Source organism: Onychostruthus taczanowskii, unplaced genomic scaffold (genome assembly GCF_017590055.1).
Source record: "Onychostruthus taczanowskii isolate IOZ18803 unplaced genomic scaffold, ASM1759005v1 scaffold10, whole genome shotgun sequence".
Lineage (NCBI taxonomy): Eukaryota > Metazoa > Chordata > Aves > Passeriformes > Passeridae > Onychostruthus > Onychostruthus taczanowskii.
Genome location: NW_024496526.1, coordinates 18,044,162 through 18,069,276, shown reverse-complemented (window position 1 = coordinate 18,069,276; position 25,115 = coordinate 18,044,162). Strand labels below are relative to the sequence as shown.

General features: G+C 38.5%; 1 protein-coding gene across 4 annotated transcripts; it reads right to left on the bottom strand.

The window, feature by feature from the left end:
* Window positions 1–606: 606 nt before the first annotated feature.
* MARCHF7 (membrane associated ring-CH-type finger 7) lies at window positions 607–24,719 on the bottom strand. Of its 4 annotated transcripts, none has more exons than XM_041403911.1 (11): window positions 24,582–24,719; window positions 19,338–19,488; window positions 15,122–15,280; window positions 12,872–13,040; window positions 11,091–11,258; window positions 8,373–9,486; window positions 7,952–8,121; window positions 6,652–6,761; window positions 5,175–5,288; window positions 3,312–3,360; window positions 607–1,516 (listed from the first exon to the last, which is right to left on the bottom strand). In XM_041403911.1, the coding sequence occupies exons 2-11, from the start codon at window positions 19,476–19,478 to the stop codon at window positions 1,491–1,493; spliced, it is 2,220 nt and encodes a 739-aa protein (XP_041259845.1). In that variant the 5' UTR covers window positions 19,479–19,488; window positions 24,582–24,719; the 3' UTR covers window positions 607–1,490. The 4 variants fall into 4 exon arrangements, 2 of the variants coding, with proteins under 2 accessions (XP_041259845.1, XP_041259838.1); XR_005952610.1 differs by having other exon boundaries at window positions 1,426–1,516; window positions 6,629–6,761; XM_041403904.1 differs by lacking the exon at window positions 3,312–3,360.
* Between the last annotated feature and the right edge of the window lie 396 nt (window positions 24,720–25,115).

The following is a 25,115-nucleotide window of genomic DNA, read 5'->3' as shown; positions in this document are numbered from 1 at the left end:
CACCTTCCTCAGAAATGAGTTAGAAACATCTTCACATATGCCTAGACCTTCACTTTTCAGACAAATGTCCCGGAGCTGTATTTCAACTAATTACTGTATAATACTTGTAAGTGTTGGCACCGAATGCCTAAAGTTACCAGAATGGGCATAGAAATATGCAATTTCCTTAGCATTCCATTTTCTTTCAAATCTTACAGGTGACAGGCCAACTCATGTAATGCTAGCAAAGTTAACTCTACAAATCAAGAGTTCATTTCAGCTGGTAAGGCACATCCTTTCCTCTGCAGGAGGTTAGTTTTTCGTACTGCAAAAATAAACTAAACTAATGGCATTTCAACATACTGCACTCTTTGTGGATACATTGTTACTGACGTAAGTACAAAACTAACACATATCTGTAGGAAATACAATTCCAATACACGTTTAAGAATTTATTGTACCACCATTTATAGAAAGCATTTCAATCCAAAATGGTCAGAACGGTCTTAAATATCTGGGTAAGAATTTAGAAACATTAGTGAAGATATCCCACAGACTCCAGCTTTCTATGTTTTCAAGCGTAAGATCTGGTAGATATCCACACTTAAATGAAATGGACAATACCAGTAGAGATGCATACCTCTTTCGTCTTTATTTATAAAGAAGTGACAACACTAGAAAACACATTGATAACCAGTGCTTTGAACAGTGAAGGTGTGATCTAAAAAAAGTCTGATTAAACTAAACAACCAGAGGTCTTTGTCAAGTTGCATATCTGCCAGGAATGCTGAAATGCAAGAGTTTACCTGTAATATTCCGTAATGGAACAGCCGCATGATATCAAATATAATCTCAGATTTCCAAACTGGTACATAAAAAAGCCATCACCAAGTATTAAAAGACCACTGCAAGTTCTTATTGCTTTTTGAGTTAAATAATAATCTTCAAATAAGCCTAAACCCAAACAATCTCTACAGTATCTTGCTTATCCTCCTGTTCATTCATTAGCAATGGAAGCAATCAGTTATATGATGCAGCAAAAGAGGCATTTAAGAACACCCAAACAAAACCTATTTAAGTACACGGGCATCCCCACCCTCCCCCTGAAACCCCCTATAACCACTTAGTGCCAGTACAGGAGCAAAACTCAGTAAGACAAAGCCAGAAGTCTGACTACAGTAAGAAGGAAACACAAAGGGAGATAGAGCTTCCTTAAATATTCAGAATCTGATGTCTTCCAAAACAAAGCACAACATCCTCATAATTTAAAAAGGGAAGTTGCTTTCTATGTATCTAATCCGCACACATGCTGAGTAGTTCTCAAGTCTACTGAGCTCCACTGTGCTGCAGTTGATTTTGAATTCAACAATGCTTCAAAAACTACAGTAATATTCAATGCGCATTTTACTAAGGAGAGGAATAAACCAAATGCATGTTGATGTTGTTCTTGCCAGTTCAGCATTTCTGCAGCAATTCTGCTTGTTTCTCGCAGTATGAAAGTTCTACCAGCATCAGTCTTCAGAGTCATCTTCAGAAGCTGTTGGAACAATACAGTGTAATCAGAAGCCTTGACAAAAATGTGTGAAATTAAAGCACTTTAGAATGAGTAGAGGAAATAAAGGTGATTTTATAATATTAAATAGCAGACTGCAATACCCACCCAAACCTTGAGTAATCACATAACTTAATTCTTAAATGCATCTCATGTTGTAAAAATACAGCATTTTCAAATCAAAACTCAACAGAACATACAGTATGCTGTCCTCCTACTCTCCTTCCTCAAAAAAAGAGGGAGAAAACTTAATTGCGCCAGAGATTCAACTGTTATGTAGTGCTTAGCGTGGCTAATTCCAGCAGTAGTCAGAGGAGGATATACTCAATCTATGACAGCAGCACCCAACGTAAGTTAACACTAAGTTAACAATTTGGATAGTAAAATACCTAGAATGATCCAGCAGTCTAAACAAAGACTCTTACATCTTGTATATATATTGCTTAATGCAACCTGGGCCTACTTGGAAGCAGCTCCTCTCTCCACGCCTGTCCTTTCAGCATATGCAAGATGGGCACAAAGCCCACGTATGCACAGGATTTTGTCGTTGCAAGGTGAGTCAAAAGACAAATACACACTTGTCAACTATGGCAGAAAAGTCCGTGCACACATCTACATTAGGTTTGTAAAATGTTAGCTTCTCTGTAACAAGTTTAGTGTGTCCTCTTAAGCAAGGTCTGCAGGCAAGGAAGTATAAATACTGGAGTAACTTGTTCCATCCCTGAACACAGAATGAAGAAAAGTCTGACTCCCTGCTTCTTCAGTTCTTAGAAGAGAAATGTAACTGAAGCACATCAATAACAAATCTAGAACTCAGTATTCCTCACCTGCAAGTTAAAAGCTGAATCAAATACAGATTGAACTAAGGAGTTAAATGACACTCAATTTTTCCTCTAGTAAGGATACACATAACTTAGGAATGAATCGTAACTCAAGTCCACCTTTGACCGCTCTGAATGCAGAAATAATCACCTTGAACCTTCACACACACACACATACACACCCTTTCTTTATAGTATTCCAAATGCATCCTGTGTACTGAAAATCCATATGCAGTTGACAGACACACGCACACTAGGAAAGAAAGGGTAGACCAGCTACCCTTCTACTGCCTATTCAGCATGCTCAGAAATAGTTCCAGGGTATATTTACCAGAAATTTAGACGTATCAGTATATAGTTTTGAATCTAAACATGCTAAAAAAAGGCCATTAGATGAAAAGTAGGCTAATCCTTTGCCAAAACTGGCAACCTTTAGACTTCATTCAAGAAGTCTGATAGATCTGATCAAGGAACCCGCACAACCAAAAAGTGTATGTGAATGGAAAAAACAAAGGGGAGAAGAGGGCAAGAAAAAGAAATGAAAGAAAACTGGCAATACAAGTGTTTAATTTAAATGCAGTAAAATTCAATTCTAAATGTTTCTTTCGTACTACTTTCTTTCCTACTTTCTCTTGTAAAAGGCAGCAACCTGAAGGTTACCATTTATCCTGTAATTATGAATTACCAGAACTACAATAACCAAACTGTAACTACTATGGAATTTTGTTAATTGCAGATAACATTTCTGTGGTCTAAACAACTCTGTGCTGTTGGGAAGTTAATCATGGAGAATTAAAATTGGTTCCCCCTCAGAATAATTCTACTGATGATGAAAAAAGCACTGCTGAGTAAGGTTTTCAGTAATTATGTTCAGTATTATGAATCTTGGCAAGGAGGATTGTACTCATTAGCTTTGAGTTGATCTAATGGGAGGGGAGGGAAAGAGGGGAAGCACCTACTTTCAATATCTTCCATATGTGCCTGAAGAGTTCTTGCAAGGTTAATAAACTAGAAACAAGGCAGAGAGAAAGTAGTTTAAAAGTTGCAAAGTTATCTGCAGAAATTTGCAACAAGTTAGCAAATTTTTCTTCACTTTTTACATCGCAAAGCTTCATGACAGATCTTCGTTACCTAACCCATTTGCCCAACTTACAAAAAACAATGCAAAATGTAACATAAATCCCCACAGACTCGATCTCAAATTGTTATTGCACAGTTATTTCAACTGCAAAATGTTTGTGGTAGCAACTTGTGACATCATCTTCCTGTTCTACAGTCTGTAGAACACATCAATTTTGAAATCAGCAAACATAAACAAGTGTCAGTTTAATGAAAACCATTCCTAGAAACTGTAATGCAGAAAAACAATCACAGTAAGGTCTTGCATTAGTTAAATCCATTTCATTTAATTCACAATTAATATGACAAAACAGAACCCTCTGAATGAATGTGGTTCAGGAAAAATGCATAAACACACTTAAATTCTTGTTTACAATTAAAATCTTAAGAGCATAATTACTATTGGGCAACAGTGGCAGTTTGATGTAAGAAACATGTGGTATCAAAACCCAAAGCCAAAATTCCTACGATTACAAGGTCTCAGCCAAGTAGTTTTCTTTTGTCACTGTCAATCTGCATCACTGCTTCAAGTTAAAAGCCCAGATACTGACACCAAAGATAAAAAGAGTTTCCACAGCTTACTCATATGCTTGATATAAAATACCAGCACTGGTGCTCTCACTGGTTTAAAATGCAGCGTCACACACAGACGTATGTAATGCCTCCTCTGACGGGAAACCAGTAAAAACATGTGCAATACACTCAAGCTAACAATCTGTGCTGGATGCTGGCTACAATTGTATCATGTGTCTTTCATATCTCTATACTTGTACCACAGAAACTGGAGCATGGAATACAAGCCCTACATTGGATCTGTACAGAAAAGGGGAGCACTGCTCTAATACATGAAGAGATTAGGTAGAGCACAGGCCTGCCTCTTGCAAAGATCTACTACCTGCTAGCAGTCAACCATTCCCATATGCACTGGAAAAGGTTAATACTGTCACTCCTTTGTATGTAAGGAAAAAACCTAAATATAACTGGCTTTTCAGGAGCTCGGTTGACTAAGAGCACTGATTAATTATCTAGTATCAAATAAACATGCAGCAAACTGGATTTTATGGTGAATGACTGTGCAGAAAGAACTCTGTATGCTGATCTCTTACTGTTTAAAGGTGTACTTAACACGTCCCTAAGCCAGACCTTTCAAGTGACAAGAATGCAGTCAAATGCAACTAATAAAGAGTTTAGACTAATGCCAGAGAACTCACCCTACAGCTATGGGCTGTTGCAGAATGTTAATATTCAAGTACACATTTAGGTGTACTCTGGCAGACAAGCACAAGTCCAGTGCACTAGACAACCACAATTTCTAGACATTTGCAATACAGACTTGCATAATGAGAAACATGAAACAAATCAGGTAGTCCAGCATTCTTAACTGCACGTTTAGCACAGAGAGAAGTTAACCTTCCAGTTTTGCATAAATTCACAATAATCATGACAACACGTATGCTGTGTGCTAACTAATTAATTACCAACAACCCTGACAGAAAGTATACTGTAGCAGAGTACCTGCAATTATGTAGTACCTTCAGTTTCCAATCAAACACGGCACACTGACAAGCACAGCCCATTTTAAACCTAAATTTGTTCTAAAAGTGTGTTTCTTGGCTATCTATCTTCCAGGTCACTCAAAGTAACAATCTGCTTCCAAGTTCTGTGTATGAGCAATTCCTGCCAGAAAATCACTGCATACTTACTCTGACACGTGTGCTGGCCTCATTTGCAGTTCCTAACATATCAGAAAAGCGCTGCTCGCATAAGTGTAACAACACTACAAGGTAGAGACCAGAGCTGATAAATTCATAGTCTGCCTTAAAGGAGATCAAAAGAAACATTCAGAATGTCAGTAATACATCTGCACATATGAATCAAGTAGAACAACAATTAAGATTTTAATGAAGTCATTACAGATTTATCTTTGGTTGTTCCAAAAGAACTAGGAAAACGTAATACTAAAAAAAAAAAAAAAAGCTGAAAAAGCTATTTATACTTCTGGTCCTTCCCATCCACCTCAAATGGAACATATTATCCTTGAAAATAAATAGAGTTCTACAAATTGAATCTCTGTCAGCATGATTAGCTCAGAGGAAAGAATGTGCGAATCAGAGTATTGTATCACTTGGGGAAATAAAACCAGTATTGCTGGTTTCTTCTCTGTGGTCCCAAGTCTTTACCAAAAGCCAAAATAAAGCAATATATTTTAAGAATGTTATGATGTTATAAATATTTGAGAAATTCCTTTACCTGCTAAGATAAGAGAAAAACTTTAAAAATGCTACTGCTGAACAGATAATTTAGTCAATTCTTTAGGAAAAAAATTCAAAGTTCTTATTTCTATTAAAGGGCAGTGACAGCAACCAATAAGCACTAAAACAAGATGATTAGCACTCTTCAGAAAGACTTTTCAGAGACTTCCCCAACTGACTGGAATTCAAGTACTAGTGTAAGAACTTATTTTAAATAATTAAAAAATTAGAGGCTGATGTTTTGCCCCAAAATTGATGTCACTTGGCATTTTCTTTAAATATTTGAGGTACACAAATAGCATTAGTCTTTGTATATTGTCAGATTACAACCCAAAGAATAGGGAAAAACCCTCTGAATAAAGTTCATTAAAAACACCAGCTTTGTGTCATTTACTCTTTTTTAAATACTACACAATCCAGTAGTTCCAAGATATTCTATTTTAAATAACAAGAGGGCCTCTGATTATTTTAAGTTAGGAAATTATTTGAAGGAGCAGTTAGAAACTGCTAGAACAGAGGTTAGTTTCTACCACTCTAATGAAAAAAAAATTTGTAATTGTATGTTTAAAACAACAGCTAAACCGTGTTCAAAAACAGCTAAAAGTGACAACAATGCCTGACTTAATGTGAAATTCAATCTCATAATGCTAGAATTCACACTGCACCTAATGAGGCAGAGACAATGGATTACAAAGCTAGACGACAGATATGTAACTAAGGAAAGAGACATATTACACTTACTGAAAGCTCAGCTGTAGGAAGTGTAGCAGGAAGGTAGTGGTAGTTGGAATATTGAGGAGAAAAATGTTCCACATTAACATTACTTTATATGCATAACAGTCCTGAAATGGAGATGCATTTGGCTTCTCTAAAGACTGCCCTCCCAGCACTAAAGCAACACTTACCAAATAAGGTAAAATATACTAACTTGTTCATTTGCATGTGCCCTATAAAGTTCATGAACGTCAAAGTCTTCCAGATTGAGATTCAACTTCTCTTTGCACAATTCACAAGTTGTCACTGCTTCCAAAGAAGAACCTGGTGGGGTGGCGGGCAAGGGGAAAACTCAGTATCAAGTTTCAACAATCTATAACATACGACACACTCATACAAACATTAAAAACTCTATGTAATTTTTGACTTTATTCTGCAGAGTAAGGTTAGAAGAAAAGCAAGCCTCTAATAGGAATATAGTAACATTTGCTACTGTCAGAATTTAAACACTGTAGAACATTTATTCTCTATCCAGCTGTACCTACTTTGCTTCACATTCACTCTGAGCATCAATAAGCCTCTTCCTGCAAGTATGGCATAAAATTGCTTCTTGGGCTTTCTGAATTTTACCGTGTAATCCAAATACACAAAAAAGTAAGAATAAATATACCAGAAAAAAAAGTTATTGTTAAGTAACATTTTTTCTTAAGTACCAGTTCTAAAACAGACTCCTCCATAAGCAACAAGATGAACAAAGCAAGTTGATAGTGGACTTATGTCTTCATATATAGCTAAATAATTCAAATTTTCTTCTACAGGCTGAGGCTTCTAAAACATCCCTTTGCTGATGTGTATCCTCTGGTGCTGAGTAAAAATGTCAGATACTTGCACCTTCTTTGGTATAAAGTATTTAATGTCTTCTATCAAGCCACATACTTTTAAGAATACTCAGATAACAGTTGTAAACCAGTCAATCAATCTGTTACAAAAATAATTCTACAGCATGCAATATCTGAAGTGTTTCTTAAAGAATTATACATGCACTTTGAAGTAATTTTTGAACAAGCATTTTTAAAGTGCCTTGAACGGGAGTTAGTATCTTCAAGAAAAATAATTTCTGGATTTTCAAATTCCTATCACTGCTAACAGTTAGCTCAGCTACAGAAATATTGAAAAAAAGCACAACCATTTCCATAAGGAAGGGTGGGGAACAAATGCCACCCAAAGTGGTATCACTGAGGTGGCAGAGTAACTCTAAAGCTACACTTCTGCAATGTTATCTTTCGTCCAACATCTTAGTAGACAACCCCAAAAAATGCAGTTCTCTAAACAAGAAATACAGTTCTTGAAACTACTCTCATGAGAAGCTGCACAGAACACAAAAAGCCTGGAAGTGCCACACTACTGTTTGTCCACACTGCTTGCTTTTTAAATGAATACCTCAGTAAGTGCAATCCTTCTGATAAGCCTCCCTGTATAACTGGAAGTCTGCCTTGGTCTAGAGTTTACTTTACCTGAATTTATCTTCGACTGCAGCCATTTTTTCATGCACTCCTGGTGAACATACTGCAGACTTCCAGTGCATTTGCATGGCTCTATTAAAAGATTGTCAGAACTTGCAGAGGACATCTGACAGATTCTGCATAAGTCACCCTCTTCATCTTCAGACTCTTCTAAAAGCAGGCTGAATAGGATGGAAAAACAACAAATGCTATGACATTTAATGTAGGACTTTTTATAATGAGAATTCCACTTATCAAACTGTTCTTAAACCCATGAGAATACCAACAAGTTTCTTTAAATACAAAAGTCAGAACACAACTGAGTTGCCACATCCTCTAAAGGGAAGTTTTCTTTTAAAATCATTATTGCAGAAAGCCCTCTCAGGTTAAAACAGGTACATTTTAATGTTGCAAAAGAACATACTAATTTTACCTTTCTTTAATTTTCTGGAGTCTTTCTGGATCTCTTGAAGGTGGTATTTTAGACTTGCCACTTTCTTGTCCGTCAGACTGACTCCAGCCAGAGGGAATAATATCTACAGTTATCATAAGATTGTCAGACAGACTGCTTCCTAACGCTGGAGGCACTGCAAAGCGAAAGAGAGAAGCAGGCAGAATTCCCGAACTTCTTCCACTGGAGGCTGAATCTGGTGGGGAGGCAGTAGCTGTAGAAATAACAGATACTGCAGGCGTTGGTCTGCTAACAGAAGCCCGAGGAGGGCTACCTGACGCTTCAAGAGAGGTCTCCTCAGCTGACTCTCTCCTTCTAAAGACATGTTGTGATCTAGCAGTTGTATCAGGGGTAGCGATCCTTGTGGATTCATCTCTTCCTTCTCTCCTTCTTCTGGAAAAGAGAGGTGTACATCTGTTCCTCAAAGAGGATGACAACCAGGATCCTGTGCTCCTACTTTCAGTGTCTGGTCTGTAACTTTCCCCATCAGAATCAGAGTTGCGATTCTGTGAAACTCCTGATAAACCCCATCTTCGACCAAGAAAACTGAACCCCTGAGAAGCTTCGGATGACTGAAGTCCTGGAACCTCTGGAGTTGCAGCTCCATTACTACTTGACAGAGCAGCAGCTTGAACTCTTGGGATCACCGTTGACTCTTCAGGGCCTAATGATCTTGTATGCAATGGGTCTTGGCTAGACCTTCGAGAGAAAAATGTAGATGACATACTAGATGCTAAACGAGACAGCAGCTGTCTGGTTGTGCGCCTCCCTTCACTGTCAGCTGCAGGCTCATTCAATGACCTCTGAGAAGATAAAATCCTTTCGGAACCACTTGAGGAAGCGGTTTCATCTCTAATGGCAGTAAGAGAAAATTGTGGCTGCACACTCCTCTGGGGAGATTCCAATTCATTTCTCCTTTGTCTTGAAGAATAGCTGGGTCTTGAAGAGCTCACGTTAGAGTCTCTGTTGAAAAAAGATGGCCGATGATCAGAAGGCAACTGGCGGTTCATGGGTGCATTCAGCCTCAAAGCGCTTAATGAGTTCTCTTTTGGCCTTGCTCCCTCTGCGTATGAAGAGGCAGGTCTGTCTTGAAGATCTGTTGCAGAAAAGCAGAGAAAAATACTATGACAAGATGGGATCAAACACATCAGGAAACATTCAAGAGCAGGTTCAACAGGGCTCTAGTCAACCCGTCCTAGATGAAGATGTCCCTGCTCACTGCAGGGGGATTGGACTAGGGGACTTGAAAGGTTCCTTCCAACCCAAACCATTCTATCATTTTTACAAGCAAATCTTCTGTAAATGCTGTCTGAGTATGTCAACACACTGAGAAGAATTCCACCGTAAATGAACTGTAGCTCATATGAAGCAGCTGAGGTGACTACCCTCCTTCCTCAAATGGCTGCACTGGGTGGTTGTGGGTGGGAAAAGGGGGAAGGAGAAACCAGCATGGATAGATGAAGGTAGGAAAACAGAAGCTCTCTAAGTAGTCTCAATTTAAAAACTTTCATCTTTGCAGTTTTGGTGACTTTCTTTTAATGGGCTCTGCATTGCAATCACAATTTACTGCTGAAGATGAGCTTTATTTAAGTGGCAGATTCCAGCTAACAAAACATCTGCACAGATGCCAACCATCTACCATATGCTTTTGATTACACATCAGGGAACACAGCTGGGAGTTATTTTTATAGCACTTAATAGCAGCACTACTGCTAGAAATGCAGCATAGACGGTACAAAGCAAGGCTGCTCACCAATCCACTTCTCCCATTAGACTCTACCAGGTAGAGTGGTTGAACTGTCCACTTCCTAAAAAGTGCTACAAGTATGATGACATTAAAATACACTCTTCTGTCAAGGCAAGGCTACAGGAGAAATTCTGAAAGTAGTTTTTAATTTTTCTGCTTATCTTCTATACTTAAAAATGTGGCATTTGGTTTAACTTCTGCATTACATAATACAACTAATGCATCTGCAAAAGGCTGCAGATCAAGACTAATGGTGAGCTTCTCCTGAGACAGCTCTAGAGGGTCACAGCACTCTGAACAGAAAGCGAAATTTACAGTGCTGAAGTCCTTACTAGTCCTAGCAGTTGCCATGAGACAAACCTCTCACCTCATGTAAAGTGTGTGTTTATTCATTTTTAGTTTCAGTGGTCTAGCAGTTTTCCCTAATAACCATTTGAGAACCCGAAATAAAAGAGATAACATGCACCTTTAAGAAAAAACTTTCCTGGGTCAAATCAACATTATTTCTCTTCCCATACCTAAATACAAACAGATTTTAAGACAAACAAGAAATGAGCTTTACTGAGTAATCACAGTTACAGAGGCGACCACCAATGCATCTACAAGCTAGACCATTCATATATCCTTCAACGGTTCGGTCAATGCATGGAAAGTGGCCAACCAACTTCATTTAAAAGGATACTTCAAAATCTATTTTGTGTTCGTGTTTTGAATAAAATATTAAAGGAACAAGCTCAGTGAAGTTTTGGATGCTCCATCCCTGGAAGTGTTCAAGACCATGTTGGATGGGGCTTGAAACAAGCTGGGATAGTGGAAAGTGTCCCTGCCCACGGCAGGAGGTGGAACAAAAGGTGCCTTCCAAACCAAATCATTCTGTGATCCTATGAACATGTTAAGAAATTAAAAGCCATACAAACTGTAGGTTTATGAGCTTTTAGTTACACGAAACATACATGTTGAAGGTGAAAAGTCACTGTTTCCATAGCTGGGATCCACCAGGTTATTAACAGACAGATGTGCTCTTCTTTCTAACTGTGTTCGCTCTCTCACGAGATCAGTTCCAAGGGAGCCAAGCACTACAGATGAAGATCTAGGAATCCTACTGCATCTCCATGAGGAATCTAGAAAGAAAAAGTAAATAAATCCCCTGTTTTTGTAATCGTCTAAAAATCCATTAAAACGGGCACTTACGCAGACATTTTCGTTATTCATATCAAAGGCAAGTTTAACATTACCACTAGGCTGACCAAGGACCCAGCTGCCAACATAAAACTAAGTGCACTCTGCTGATGCTTTCTGCACTTCGTCTTGCAGAAAGCTGGCTCTGAAAGCTACATCAAACAAAAAGAGTCAGACCCATTAACACTCTTACAGAAGAGGAAAAGAAGTAGCATCTTGCTTCCTAATGGTAGCTAGTTTTTAAAAAGGTTTCACATTATAGCAAAATAGCAGCTTGAGACTTAGCAAATGCTGCCATTCTACTTGAAACTACTTAAATGAAATTTCATTTCTCATAAAAACAGCTGATGAAGCTTAAAATGCAGTTTAGACACAACTTTAAAAACAATGAGTAGCACTGTCCTTGTTCATATTACAGAGCAAAACACTTCAGCGTAAAAATGGATCTTGTTTTTTTTAACAGCTCCAACAACTGCATACCAAGCAGCATACACATCACCTGTGGACGAAACTCTAGTTACAAAAGAATCCTCTTCAATGGCTCTGAAAAATTCACCTTGATATCACTTCATTGCTAACTTAGAAAAACAAATTGAAGCACTCATTGTTCGGCCGTGTGACAACCAACCAAAGTAGAAATGGAAAGATAAAACAGTCCTATACCATAATGAGAAATGTTAATGGTTGTCGTTTCATTAACAGAGTAAGACAGTATCAATAATACTGAGGTTTGAGCAAGAATTTATTAATTTTTATTATATTTATTATATTTTGGATGTCTATGCAATTCCATAAGGGGCTATTAAAAAATCTATTAATCCATACTCACATGGGTAATCTGAATTAATTTAATGATCTGTATCAAAATGGTTTAGAAGTATTTTCAGTGTAAGGTTTTGACCGTTACTTCCTAAGCTTTAGACTTCTGTTGGCATATTACATAAATTCTGTCTATCCAAGTTTCACAACTTACCCACAGCTTCAATGAAAATCTCAGGTTTTCCTGAAAGAGCTCTCAGTGTAGAATGTTTCTTTAGCCAGGAACTAGAGAATGAGTTCAAGCCCTGCTAAAAAAGGAACGCTTTCTTCCCCAACCCCTAACAACAGTGCTCTAACCAGCCATGACACTGTGCTTGAACATATTGCTAAGTATGGTAAAGATTTCCTTTCTGCTGTCCCTGGCACACATTGATGTATCAACACCATTTGACTCATGAAATAAGAGCAGCTGCACTCATTCTTTTGTTGAAATCTCAACCAATGAAGATATGTCTGAGCCATTAAGTTCAGCTTGACCACAAATGGAATAGGTACAGGTAGTAATTCTGAAATGACATGAGTACAACTGGACTTTCAAAAGACCATGTAAACAGCATACTTGGAACTTTGAACACTGATATCAATGTGAACATACTCCTCAGAGAGGCATAGATTTTAATTAATTAAGAAAGATATAAGCATAATATTTGAAGCAAATATTTTAAAACTTGGTAAAACCTGATCTTACTACTCAGACAGTTTTGATGTAACTCAGCTCAAGCAATCAGTCTCTTACCTGAAAAGGCAGTCAAGCCATTACTTCTCACAGAAGAGGTAGATGTACAAGATAGTTTAGGTCTCTTTGAATCACTATCTTGCTGATGGCTATGCAGTCTTGGATATGCTCCCTGAGTTCTCTCAGACTCACCATAACACCCAGATGGGAAATGAGAGGAAGATGTAGACTGAAATAACATTAAAAAATAAATTACATAGTATGTCAGATGCACTTATACGGCACAAAAGTGTACATAATGTAAAATCCACAAACATTGTAAAGAAAAACTTTAGATACAAAACCTTTTATTTAAAAATAAAGTAGGAATTATGCTTGTAGTCTTGATTATTATTTCTAGGTTTACTCAGTACAGTCCTACCAACAAAAGTCAGTTTCTGTAACATTCAACATTTTATTTCCTTTCCAGACAGATGTGGCTTACAACAAAAAATTGTTGCAAAAAGGGGGAAAAATTATATTCCTGGCCTGTAAGATGCTATAAACACAATCAAATATAGCTTTACAGATCCCCAAGGGAATGTATTTTGCTGTCCAGAAATGGCCAAAACTGAAGAACTACATTATTTTATTTAACAGTTTAATTAATCCAACTTGTTTTTTATCAACCTAAAGTATAATTAGCTAAGGAGTGAGCTTAAGAAAAATTGTTTGAAACAAGTATATTTTGATTACAATAAGCTCAAGCATAACTGAAGGATTTCAGAGTAGAGAACAGGTACAAATTAATTTTTGCAGTGTACAGCATAGAAATAAAATAGTTTTCAAAAGCTAGCACTACAGTACTTAGAAAAAAAAAGTCTGGAATAGCCTACAAAGCTGTTTATTTGGTTACTTACAGTTAAGGCACTCATTTTCTATTTTAAATACTTTGGGTTTATTTTTTTCATATTAAAAAAAAGTCAAGCTCAATCAAAAAGCTGAATTGAATTCCCAGAAACTATCAAAAAGCAAGCTCCTTTAAAGATCAACCGGATTAGAGTACATTATATCTGTGTTTTATTTCTACTTAGTTATGGTTTTTACTAAGTTTAAGACACAACTTCTTACTCTTTCACACTAAGAAGTCTCTTAAGTATTTCCCTCATCTCATCATAAAAAAAGAGGGAAACAAACCAACATTCAGAAACCAAGTACAAAGCCAGGTTACTTTCCCTTATTCATCTTCTATTTAACATATCACTTATTTTTTAATCATTTACTACTTGACATGCGGAATTTTCAGAGTGTCTTCTGTAAGGTTCACTTGCATTAGAATTTACTTTGAGAATAATTAACCTAAATGGGAGAAAAAAGGGTTTTCACCTTGAAAACCTTAGCACTAATTTAAGTAGATATGTAGACCACTTAGAAGCAGAGATTCCATTTGCATTTAAACTATAGGTAGACATCTATCATGACCTCCCCTGAAGGCCAACACGTACACCATTTCCTCCCTCCTCACCTGCCAGTATCTCAGTGTCTTCACCTTCAAGTCACCTAAGAAAACCAACACCTCTTTAATGATGTGAGCCCAAACATCTTTCCCTTTGAAAGTGAGTAGAATTTTTATTTCACTATCATCCCACCAAACTTGTTCAGTTTTCTGCTTTTCCTACCTTAATATTCTACTGCGCTTTATAGCGTTTTACTGTCACTCTACAATGCATAAGCATGTCACAAGCAAAGTACTTCATTCTTGGAGTTACCAAGGCACATTCTAGAACCCAGTTAAGACAAACTCTCAGGGCCTGAGTCTTGAATCTCAAGTGACCATTGTTTTGCTTCTAAGTAAGAACAATCTGACTATGAACTACACCTCACAATTAAATTTCCTAAAGCAGGTCTCCAAACCCATGAACTTCGTGTTAACTCACAAAGCTAGTACCATCCAAGAAACATCCCCCCTGCTCCCGGAAATACCTGAGGGAACAAGTATAAGTAATATGAACTTTGCCATCCACAGGATTATAACATGTCTGAGATTCTAATTACCGCCTCCTTTTTTCTTTTTAAATGGACTTTTACAAGCTACTTTAAATATATTTCTTAACTCTTAGTAAAACTAATATACATCAGTATTTTCATTCTCTGAATGTTTTTTGAACACTGCTATCTTCTAGCTTTTGCTCCACCTTGAATTAGCAAGATCTACTTATCTAGAAAAGTTACAGAGAGCCCCTGCTGATAGCTTTTCAGATTGGGAAGACTGAAGTAAAACCCTGGGGTTTCAATATTTTTTCCCAATTATCACACATTAACAGTTCTTACCAATCTGCTTCTGCTTCCCAAAAATCTTCCAGAATGAGGGTGATCAAGTGTCCCTGAGTAGTGAGTTGGAGACGACGCTGTAAGCTTCCAAGGAGTTTCACGGGTGTCCCTTTCTCCAATTCTCCAGTCTCTACTGGAACTATTCAATACACTCGATTCCTGAAGAACAACATGATTATCATATGTATCTTGTAACTCAAAAATAATTCAGTATCTGGTCTGAGTATTGAAAATACAGAGAAGTGGAAGCAGTAACAAATCTTGGAACATTTAATAAGAAACCTTGAGGAATAGCCAAGAAATTAAACAGGCTTAGAGAGAACCACTGGCAAAAGAAAAGTTTTAATTTTTTAAGTACTTTACAGCAGCTCCTTCATCTGTCCTCTATTTTGAACTAGGACAATAAAAAGTTGAAATGTAAGGCTTTTGAGGCACTAGAGTGACTTAAGTACTGCAGCAATAGGGCAGAATTAAGGGCCTGATTTTCAAGTGTTATGCAAAAAACCCCACAGATGTAGAAAGAGCCTCTATGACAACAAAAGCACCACCTCAGCCACTAAAACAAGCTGAATTTCAATGAATAGATTATAATTGAGGAGACTGCAATTTAATTTGTCCCACAGAATAATAATGGAGATTAGCAAAATTAATAGAAATAACAGAAATGTAACCATTTTATTAACACTAAGCACCATTTTTAGGTGATTATTTGTCCATTCTCTTTCTATGAACTATGAGTACTACAAACACAGTAGTTGATGTCACCACTTCTTAAAAGCAACAACAAAGCCTTCAAAGCCAAACCAAAACAATACAAAATTCTCAGCTTTTCTTCCTTCATTTCAGCTTAAGACTATTTAAAATCCCTTGTAAGAACTTAACAATTAAAGCCCTACATAAGGTATTCTGGTTATGGTGTCTATTTTCAGTAGCCAAAAAACGTTATCAGGAAAACATTCAAAACAGTTTTATAAAATACTCTTCACCCTATGCCTCCACTGGAAAAAAATAAGCTTACAATTCATTTGTCATAAAATGTTTACTATGTTGTATCATAAAGGATAGGAATTTTTTCTCATACCATGACACTAGTTCGATTTTTCTATTTTAAAGTTACCTGGCAACAACACCGTATCCCATACATCTGATTAGTTTACAATTAAACGTCTTTGTTATGCCTCCTCAGATAAGCAGGGGCTAGTACCCAAATTGATCTCAAAAGCGCACGACGTACAAGAATTCCATATGTGCATCAAAAAAAAACCAACAAAGCAACAAACCCACACAACAGAAACTTTTCTTGTTAGCCCTAATCAAAAGCAAATATAAATTTGACTGATCTGTCCCAGAAGTTTTTGAGTTAATTTATAATCAAGTGTTCTCTCTATAGAAATTCTGTATCAAAAATCCAAGTCCTTCTTATACCTAAAGAATTACTGACAGTCCAAGTTTTTCTTCTAAATGACAAATTTTTAATTATTTGTAACTGAACTAGATCTTAAATACTTTATGGCAGGTTTCTGAACGGATTAACAAAGTGAAAACGCCTGCTTTTTGTATTCCTATCTGACTGGACTTTAAATGTTCTTGCTCCAGTCTCTGTAATCTTAACCTACAAGCAATAATGCAATTTGTTCCTTCCAGCTCAGTAAATACCAAAGGTTAGTCAAGAGAAGGAGTTCCTACAGTTTTATCACTAAGCACCAGTCTTGTGTAATGAGACTACCTTCTACAAACTGGGACTGGAAAAAAGGGATACTACATTATCTTCTATACAAATATTTTCCCTGCTGTTTTAACTGGCAAGTCTTATGAAATCATTCCTTAGCTCAGAATTACTTTGCTCAACAGGAAATACTCAAAAGAATACACAGTGCAGTGAACACATTGCAGTTCATGTAATAAACAAAATAATGAAAGGTACATTGCGTCAAAATCTTTTAACAGCACCAGTTCAGCTGAAGACTTCTGATCAATGGCTTTCAGTATATGTACACTGCGTGGACTGTGCCCACATATCTCTACAAAAGACTAAGACTGTTCGATTTGCTTTTGCTGAGCAGCCAAACAGCAAACAACATGTAGGACTCCAAAACGCAAAAATTATTAACAACTGCTTCCCCTTGTACATTCAGCCTATATATTGTAGCCTATATAATAACAAGCACATACATGCTGAAGATAACAAAAATGTAACACACATACTTTTAATTGTGCTAAAAATAATGTTCTATTACTTGTAAAACTGTTTCTCAAAAAGGTGTTATATAATACAACGTCCCAGATAGCTTGCTAGCAGGGACGAAACTCCTAACCTTTTTTTTTTTAAATATGAACATTAAATCATAGAGTTAAGTTTCTGGAATTTCAAAGACCAAAATGGGCTTACATTTCTGGGCCCAAAATTGAGGTGAGAACTGCTGACAGGAGCAGAAAAAAAGTACTAAGATAATTGAGCCAAACTGCTATCTGTTGCTTCCAAGCGTCAAAAATAATTTCTACAGTAGTTTTAGCTCTGCTTCCCATAATACCCTCCCAAACTGCAAGTACCTGCACCACGTGAATACTTCCTCTTGAGCACAGCACCTTCCCCACAAAAGTAGCTCGGTTAGTGTAAAATGCTGCTTGTGAAATGGCAAAAGGCCTTTTTTCCATTCCCATGTAGTCCATACAAAGCCCAGCTGCAGTAACATACTGACAGGCTAAAGTGAGTCACTGTTGGTTTTGCACAGCGTGGTTTTTGGTAGCTGCCAAAAACCTTGGGGGACAGAGAGGAGGCTTCTGTAATTAGCTGCTAGAAGCTTCCACCATGTCTGGCAGAGCAAATCCCTGATGGCTCTGAAGATGGACAGGCTACTGGTCAAGGCTTGGCCAATTAGAGATGGTGTGTGAGAGACCTCGTGTGATAACAGATTTCAGAAGAAATCAAAACAAAAGGAGGGATGCAGTTTTCATTTCAGCCACACACAGAGCAGGAGGTGAGAACATGCAAGGGAAAACAACACAGTGACACCGTCAGTGGAGAAGGAGGGGGAAGAGGTGCACGAGAGCCAAGATTCCTCTGCAGGCTGTGGTGAAGACCGTGGTGAAGTAGGTTGTCCCCCTGCAGCCCATGGGTCCATGGGGAATGCAGAGATCCACCTGCAGCCCATGGGGGATGTGCTCACACTGGAGCAGGTGAATTCCTGGAGAAGGATGATATCCAGTGGGAGACCCGATGGAGAGAGAGGGCCCCAGCTCTCAGGCTGGAGCAGCCCTGTCCTTGGAGGACTTCATCCTGTGGAAGAGTGACCCACACCGCAGCAGTTTTGGGAGGACTGTGAGAGTGAACCCACACTGGAGAAGTTCACAGAGAACTGTCTCCCATGGGAGGGACCCCATGGCCTCACAGGGGAAGGACTCCAGACCCTGAGCCAAGCAGAAGAAAACCTTGGGTGAGGAACTGACCAAAATCCCCATGCCGTCTCCACACACTGTCAGTGGGAAGGAGGGAGGGGCTGGGCAAAGAAAACGTGTTTTTCAGGGATTATTTTACTTCTCATTATCCTCCTCTGATTTTGTTAGTAATAAATTCACTTTGTACCTTTAAGTTAAGCCTGTTTTGCCCTTGGAGTGTTTTCTCACAGTCCTTATCTCAACACATGAACCCTTCATTAAGCTTTTCCCTCCTCTGTCCAGCTGCGGCAGGGGAGGGCAAGTGAGCAACTGTTGTGGGTGCGTGGCATTTGGCTGGTGTCAAACCACAACAGAGTCTAAAGCGCCTCTTCTTACCTTTTCAAAACATGAACACGGGAGGTGCTGCAGAATGGTATAGCCCCGTTAACTGCCAACATAGTCCTTTACTTTTTGCATCACCAACACATTAAGTGTAATGCCTTACACACATCGAAGTTCAAACAAAACCCTCACCTCTTCCTCAACAAAAAACTCCATTTACCCCGGTTTAAGATGGCACTGGCTAGTAAGAAAACAGATCCATATTATCAGAATGCCCTCTCATTCATTAAACAGCTGATTTCTAAAGGTGCAGCTACAAACTAGAACAAGTAAAACCAGACAATCTAGAACTACCAGTTCATTGATTAGTGTCTCTGGCCTGGTTAGTAAATTCTTGCATTTCAGAAATTTTGTTTGTCTAAGTTTTGGGGTTTTTCTTGGTTAAAAAAATACATTTTTAAAATTATTCATATTTTATAAAAGGGAAAAAATACATTACCTGGTATCCAGATTCTAATCTCCATGAAGATTCTCTTGTACTATATGCACCAGATAAACTGTTTCCGGTTCTAGATCCTACAGGAGAGCTGGAAGCCTGAACAGATATCCTGCGAGGAATTCTTGAGGGTTTTGACTCCATCCTTTGTATCCTGTACAAGGACATACTGATCATTTTTTCTCATTGAAGCAGGGAACTCATGCAAAATAGGCACAGGTCATTCTGGGTGTAACATAAATATGACTCACACATACAAATATTTACAAAGTGCTTTGGTCTAACTGCATCAGCAAAATGGGGAAACAAGTTCTTATCCTAGTTTTTGTAACCTCTTCTTTACATCTCCTCCCACCCCTCATTAGAAAACTACAGCCCCTTTTATGATTTTGTTACGATATATTCTTGCAATTTTAAGTGTAAGAGGTAGTCCCTTAAGAACCACACAGTACTCATATTAACACAAAATGAATCAGGAACAGATTACTCAGAGTTCTCAAATTCATATATTACATTTTTGCTAATGAACTGCATCTCAACACTTGCAGAAATTATATTCAGACTTATTCCTCAGGGTTGAAATTGTGAAACTTCACCCTCCTGTGAAAAAACACATCTGCAGTCTATCTCCCTTCAACTTCACCAAAGACAGCTCCCATGGAAGCTAATATAGACAAAGGAGCACAGGCTATCTCACAAGTGTATTCATAAACTGACTTCTCACTTGCTTTTGCTTTCTAGGCATTTTGAAAGAAATGTTAGTGCCTTTTCCACATGAGATGTGCTCCTATACTCATCCCTGCCCTTGAAATGGTATCTGACTTAATGTTTACCTAAAACTCCAGACAGCTAGTTTCTTCCTCCTCAGGACAGTAGAGACAGAAACAGACCACAAACATTAGCTCTTAAATAAATTTAAGGAAACTGCAGTACCCCCAACGGTGTTGCAAATGAAGAGTAACATGACACGTAACAACTCAAACAGATGGCAGAATCCCACTGATACAGGGTGATTTGCCAAAGTGGTACAGTCTATTTAACCACTTCTAATTCTGGCCTAACCTTCTGAGAACAGGAGTAAGCTATATTGATAAAAAAAACCCTATCTATCAACAAAGCACATTTTTTTCCACAATTCAGTCATGCTCATCAGTATGACAAGTATTCTGCAAAAAGCTGCGACATCAATCCTGACACACTTCATGTCTGGCTGCAGTTTCAAGGTGAATCCAGACTCAGGACTTTTAATCTTTGCTCAAGTCACGTTAAATTAAATATTCTACCTGGTAAAAGCCAGTTAGTTTGTACAGAACTCCACTGACTTAACAGTAGGGACAGCTGAGGTTAGTTTCCTTAACCGCTGTTCTCATACATGTTCCATTGTTTGCTAGCTTTACAACAGCAGCCAAAACACAAAGCAGCCAAAATGCTTAATCTTGCAAGTAGGACTCTAAAGCATACCAGGTATAAGTGACTGTTTATGTTTGTGCACAAAAGACCTACTGGCCTGTATTACAGAGGACACCTGCTTCTAGACCACGCTTCCAACACCAGTAACCTGTTCGTGTTTGCCAAAGCCATCACCAGGTAAACAAGATCTGGTTAAGAATCTGAAATGCTTACTTGCCCACCTTCACATCAATATACTGAAATAATTAATTAATTTAATTTCCCAGATCACATTTAAAACCTTTGGTAAATATTCAGCAATTTATACAATTCTCAGGTTGTAAGCACATCTGTATCAATAAGAATGTTCTAAGCAGCAGTCCAGAGTTCAAAAAAAAACCAGTTAATTGTGGAAGTTTAAAAGAAATTGATTACAAGCCTAATTATCTAAACTACACCACTTCAAGTGGATCATTACTTCAATAAAACGTAACAATCATATTTATTCTCAAACTGTAATGATAGTTAATTTAACCTTCAGAGTAATCTGCCATGATGTGCTCTACAAGTTTAGTACTTGTATGAAGCTGCAAGGAGTGTAAAAAAGTAACTATCAAAGTTGCAAACTGTGAAGCTAAAATAATATCACAATAATATAGACTAGAGTGTAGGCTGGACAGGACAGCCGTATGTCTTGATGAGATTTGATACTCAAAGCAGTGTTTGTCTGTGTTTTACCCTAATATAAAATACAAGGAACAAACACACAGAATAATGGAGCCAATTCTGTACTATTAAGTACTCCACAAAGAGTGCTGGCATTATCTCCTCTATTATGGATCATTTTGTTTCTGAATCACTTTGTTTCAGATAGGTGTGGAACCAGATGAATAGCATAAATAAAGGTCAGACACGGACACACATAGAAAATGAAAAGGTTCAAGAAGGAATGGAAATTCCTATTAGTAGGAAATAATGTCCAGATGAGTCAGCAGAGAAGACAGAAGTGTAAGACAACTTCAAAAACTAAATTATAAATCATCTAATACTAATAAAATTGCTTATGCACCATCCACAGAACAGAGTAAGAGCATTCACACAGAATAGGATGGGGGGGAAAGCTGGACACCAGAGCCACCTACCTGCAGAAGATGAAATGAAGTCCAAAATTAGCAAATTTCTTCTACAGACACACATAAAGAGGCACAAGACTAATTTTCTCCTTCAGTGGTAGCCCCATGAGGACAGACAATGTTACCCAACAGCCTAATCTTGTAAATTAGCACAGGTTGTGATTTCAATCCAAGTATGTCAGGATAATACTATCTATAGAATGTTTTCTTTCTGAAAGTAATCTTGCAGAAACTGTACCCAAAAAAGGTGTTTAAATCAAGTTAAGGCAGCACAAGGAAATGCAGAATTTCATGTGTCAGTTTATGTATACACACTATGATTCATTTCCTGCACAACACCTTACATTTTTTCTGCAGTCTTTCCTTCAGCCAGCAAATGAGAAGGATCTACCATAAAGATCAAGAGTAATGTAAGAATAGGCATTTGACATCTGCCGTGTCTGATGCAGAAATGAAAATATGCTGAATAAAAGGCCTTATGAAAGGCAAAGAAATTCTGGTCAAGGAAATTGGATTTTACCTTTACTTTTCAATAAAGATTTGGTGACATAAAGCATGTTGTTGAGATGAATTATTTTTAAAAATCTGCTGCCCGAGAGCTCTTCAATTTCTAGGCATCCATTATAAAATTTATCTGCAATCCAACTAGTAGAAACCATAGAATAATTTGAACTGGAAAGGATATTTCAAGGCCATCTAGTCCAACTGCCCTGCAATAAGCAGAGACATCTTCAATGAGATCAGATGGCTCAGAGTCCCATCCCACCCGACCCTGTATGTTTCCAGGAATAGAGCATCCACCACCTCTCTGGGCAATCTGTGCCCATGGTTCACTACGCTCATCATAAAAAATGCCTTCCTTAAATTTACTCCTTCTCATGTCACAACAGGCTCTACTAAATGTCTGTTCCCATCTTTCTCACAAACCCTTTTTAGTTACTGAAAGGCTGCAATGAGGTTTCCCCAGAGGCTTCTCTTCTCCAGATGAAACAACTCAAATTATTTCAGCCTTTCCTCATAGTCTTACCCAGATGGACAGAGATGCAGCTGAAGTCAATGGAGCCATGACGTCCATTTACTAGACAGATAAAACTAGATCTAGGCATTTCACCTCTGGTGATCAACACTAGTAAGATGTCTTTTGGATTTTGGAATTTTTTCCCCAGAGTTATCCAAATACAATTTTAGGCACTGTACCTTGAAAGCCTGAGATGCAACCATCTTCATAGGTGGCTTGAACACAAACAAAACACATACAAGGCTTATGCTGATCATGGTAACACAATGAGGTAGTTATAAATAAGGTGAGCATGCTAAGCTATCACAGAGCACAAGACAGAGCAATACAATGGTCTCATGCTAAAAAAACAACCACATTACTGAAACTACAACAATACTTGTCTGCAAGGGGAATATTGTGCTTGTATACAATATTTCAGAATGAGAATGGTTCCCTTTTACAGTATCATCATCTTAAGGGTTTTCCTGAAGAAAAACACTCAAAACCTCAAACATTTTGTTTACACACACAGGAATCCAACAAACCCCAAGTGGTAATTGATGTGCTGTAGCAAGTTCTGTAATGACAAAGTAGATACCTCAATCCACGCAGAAGGTAGTGAGACCAAAAAATACTTACATTTCTTCTCTGAGGAGATAATAACAATAATCATAGAACCAGAAATTGGGTTGCAGTCTGAACTGATTAAAAACCCTGTTGTTGCCAAAAAGTAAAGGAACACCTTACTCAAATATCACACTTGATGTGCCCTTCATTGAGAACCCTCAATATATCAACCAGTAAAAACACACTTCTGGCTTCTCCATTATTTTAACACTACTCACGCTCACATCCAGTAATAGAAAAATGAGAACGTGTACAGCAGGATGAGCGGCACTCTTCTTATCAAAGGTACATATTTCATTAGCTTATGCCATGTTACACTATTCAGCAATCAAATTCTCATGAAAAAAACAGAAACAATTCTAGAGACTCCTGAAATAAGGGACATATGCAATACCTCTCAAGACTTGGTCAGAAATCAAGTTCTGAAATAAAACTTTTAAGTCATACCTGAGAAACAATGACCAACTTGAAAAAGGAGGTGGAGCTGCACAACCTATTTTGAGCACACAGATCAAATGTCCTGCCTTCTTTAATCTGTCACCCCTCCAACTGCATTGTAAAAGATGAACTAGACCTAACACAGCCACGGATAGAGATAACGAAGTGATGAAAGATCCAAGAGGTCTTTGAGAGAAAGCAATGCAATCTCAAAGGACAAAACCAGTTACTATCCTTAACTGTCCATTCTTACACCCCTTCGCAAAAAGGGATTCACAAAAACACACAGCGGAAATATTTCTCTTCTGCCTAGACCCTCTCTATCGATAAAAGAGGAGCAATTTCAGGTAATCACGTCTACGAGTAAGTAAAGCGTTTGCCAGCTTCCGTGATTACTAACAATTTTATGCAATTTTGTACCCTCCATTAGAGGGAAGCATAAGCTTCACTGCCTGCTCCTAAACTCATTCTTCTAGCTTGGAACTATACACTGACACTTCTACCTAAGACTCGAACTCTCATGTCTCTGTTTTTGTGTGGTTTAACATAAAACTATTCATAAGATTTCCTCCCGAGCAACCTCGGGAGAAAATCTGCTCACATGTCTTCCTCGGGGCTTACTCACAATCACGTTTTTGTGACAAATAAGACAGTACTCACGAGTCTTTCTTTCAGACTGTGCAATTCTTCGTTACGGCTATTTTCTCAAGTTTCAATGCAGTGAAATTGACAAATAACTCGGGAGCCTCTCAGGAGCAAGAGTATTTACAAATATCGATGGTTGCCCACGCTGCCGCGGCTGGTGCCCTAAGGCCGGGCCGTTCTCGCAGCCAGCCGGTGCTCTGCAGAGCCGCCGAGGGCACCTCACCTCCCCCGCCAGGCCCGGGGGAGCGGCTCGCACGGCTCAGGCCCGGCCGGGGCCTGCGGCCGCACCCGACCCCGCTACCCAGGCAGCATCCGGCCCCAACCGCCGGGCAGAGGCCGCGAGGAGGGCGGAGAGGAACAGGGGGCACCAGATGTCACACGGCCTCACTACCACAGCGGGCGCGGAACCGAGCGGCCGTTGACGGCGATGGCGGAGAGAAGGGCGGGTGGGTCTGTCGGTCCTAGCACGGCACAAAATGGTTTCCCCAGCCCTGGCGTGAGGCCGCCAGGGCGGGCGGGGCCCCGCAGCAGGCGCGGCCCGAGCCGCAG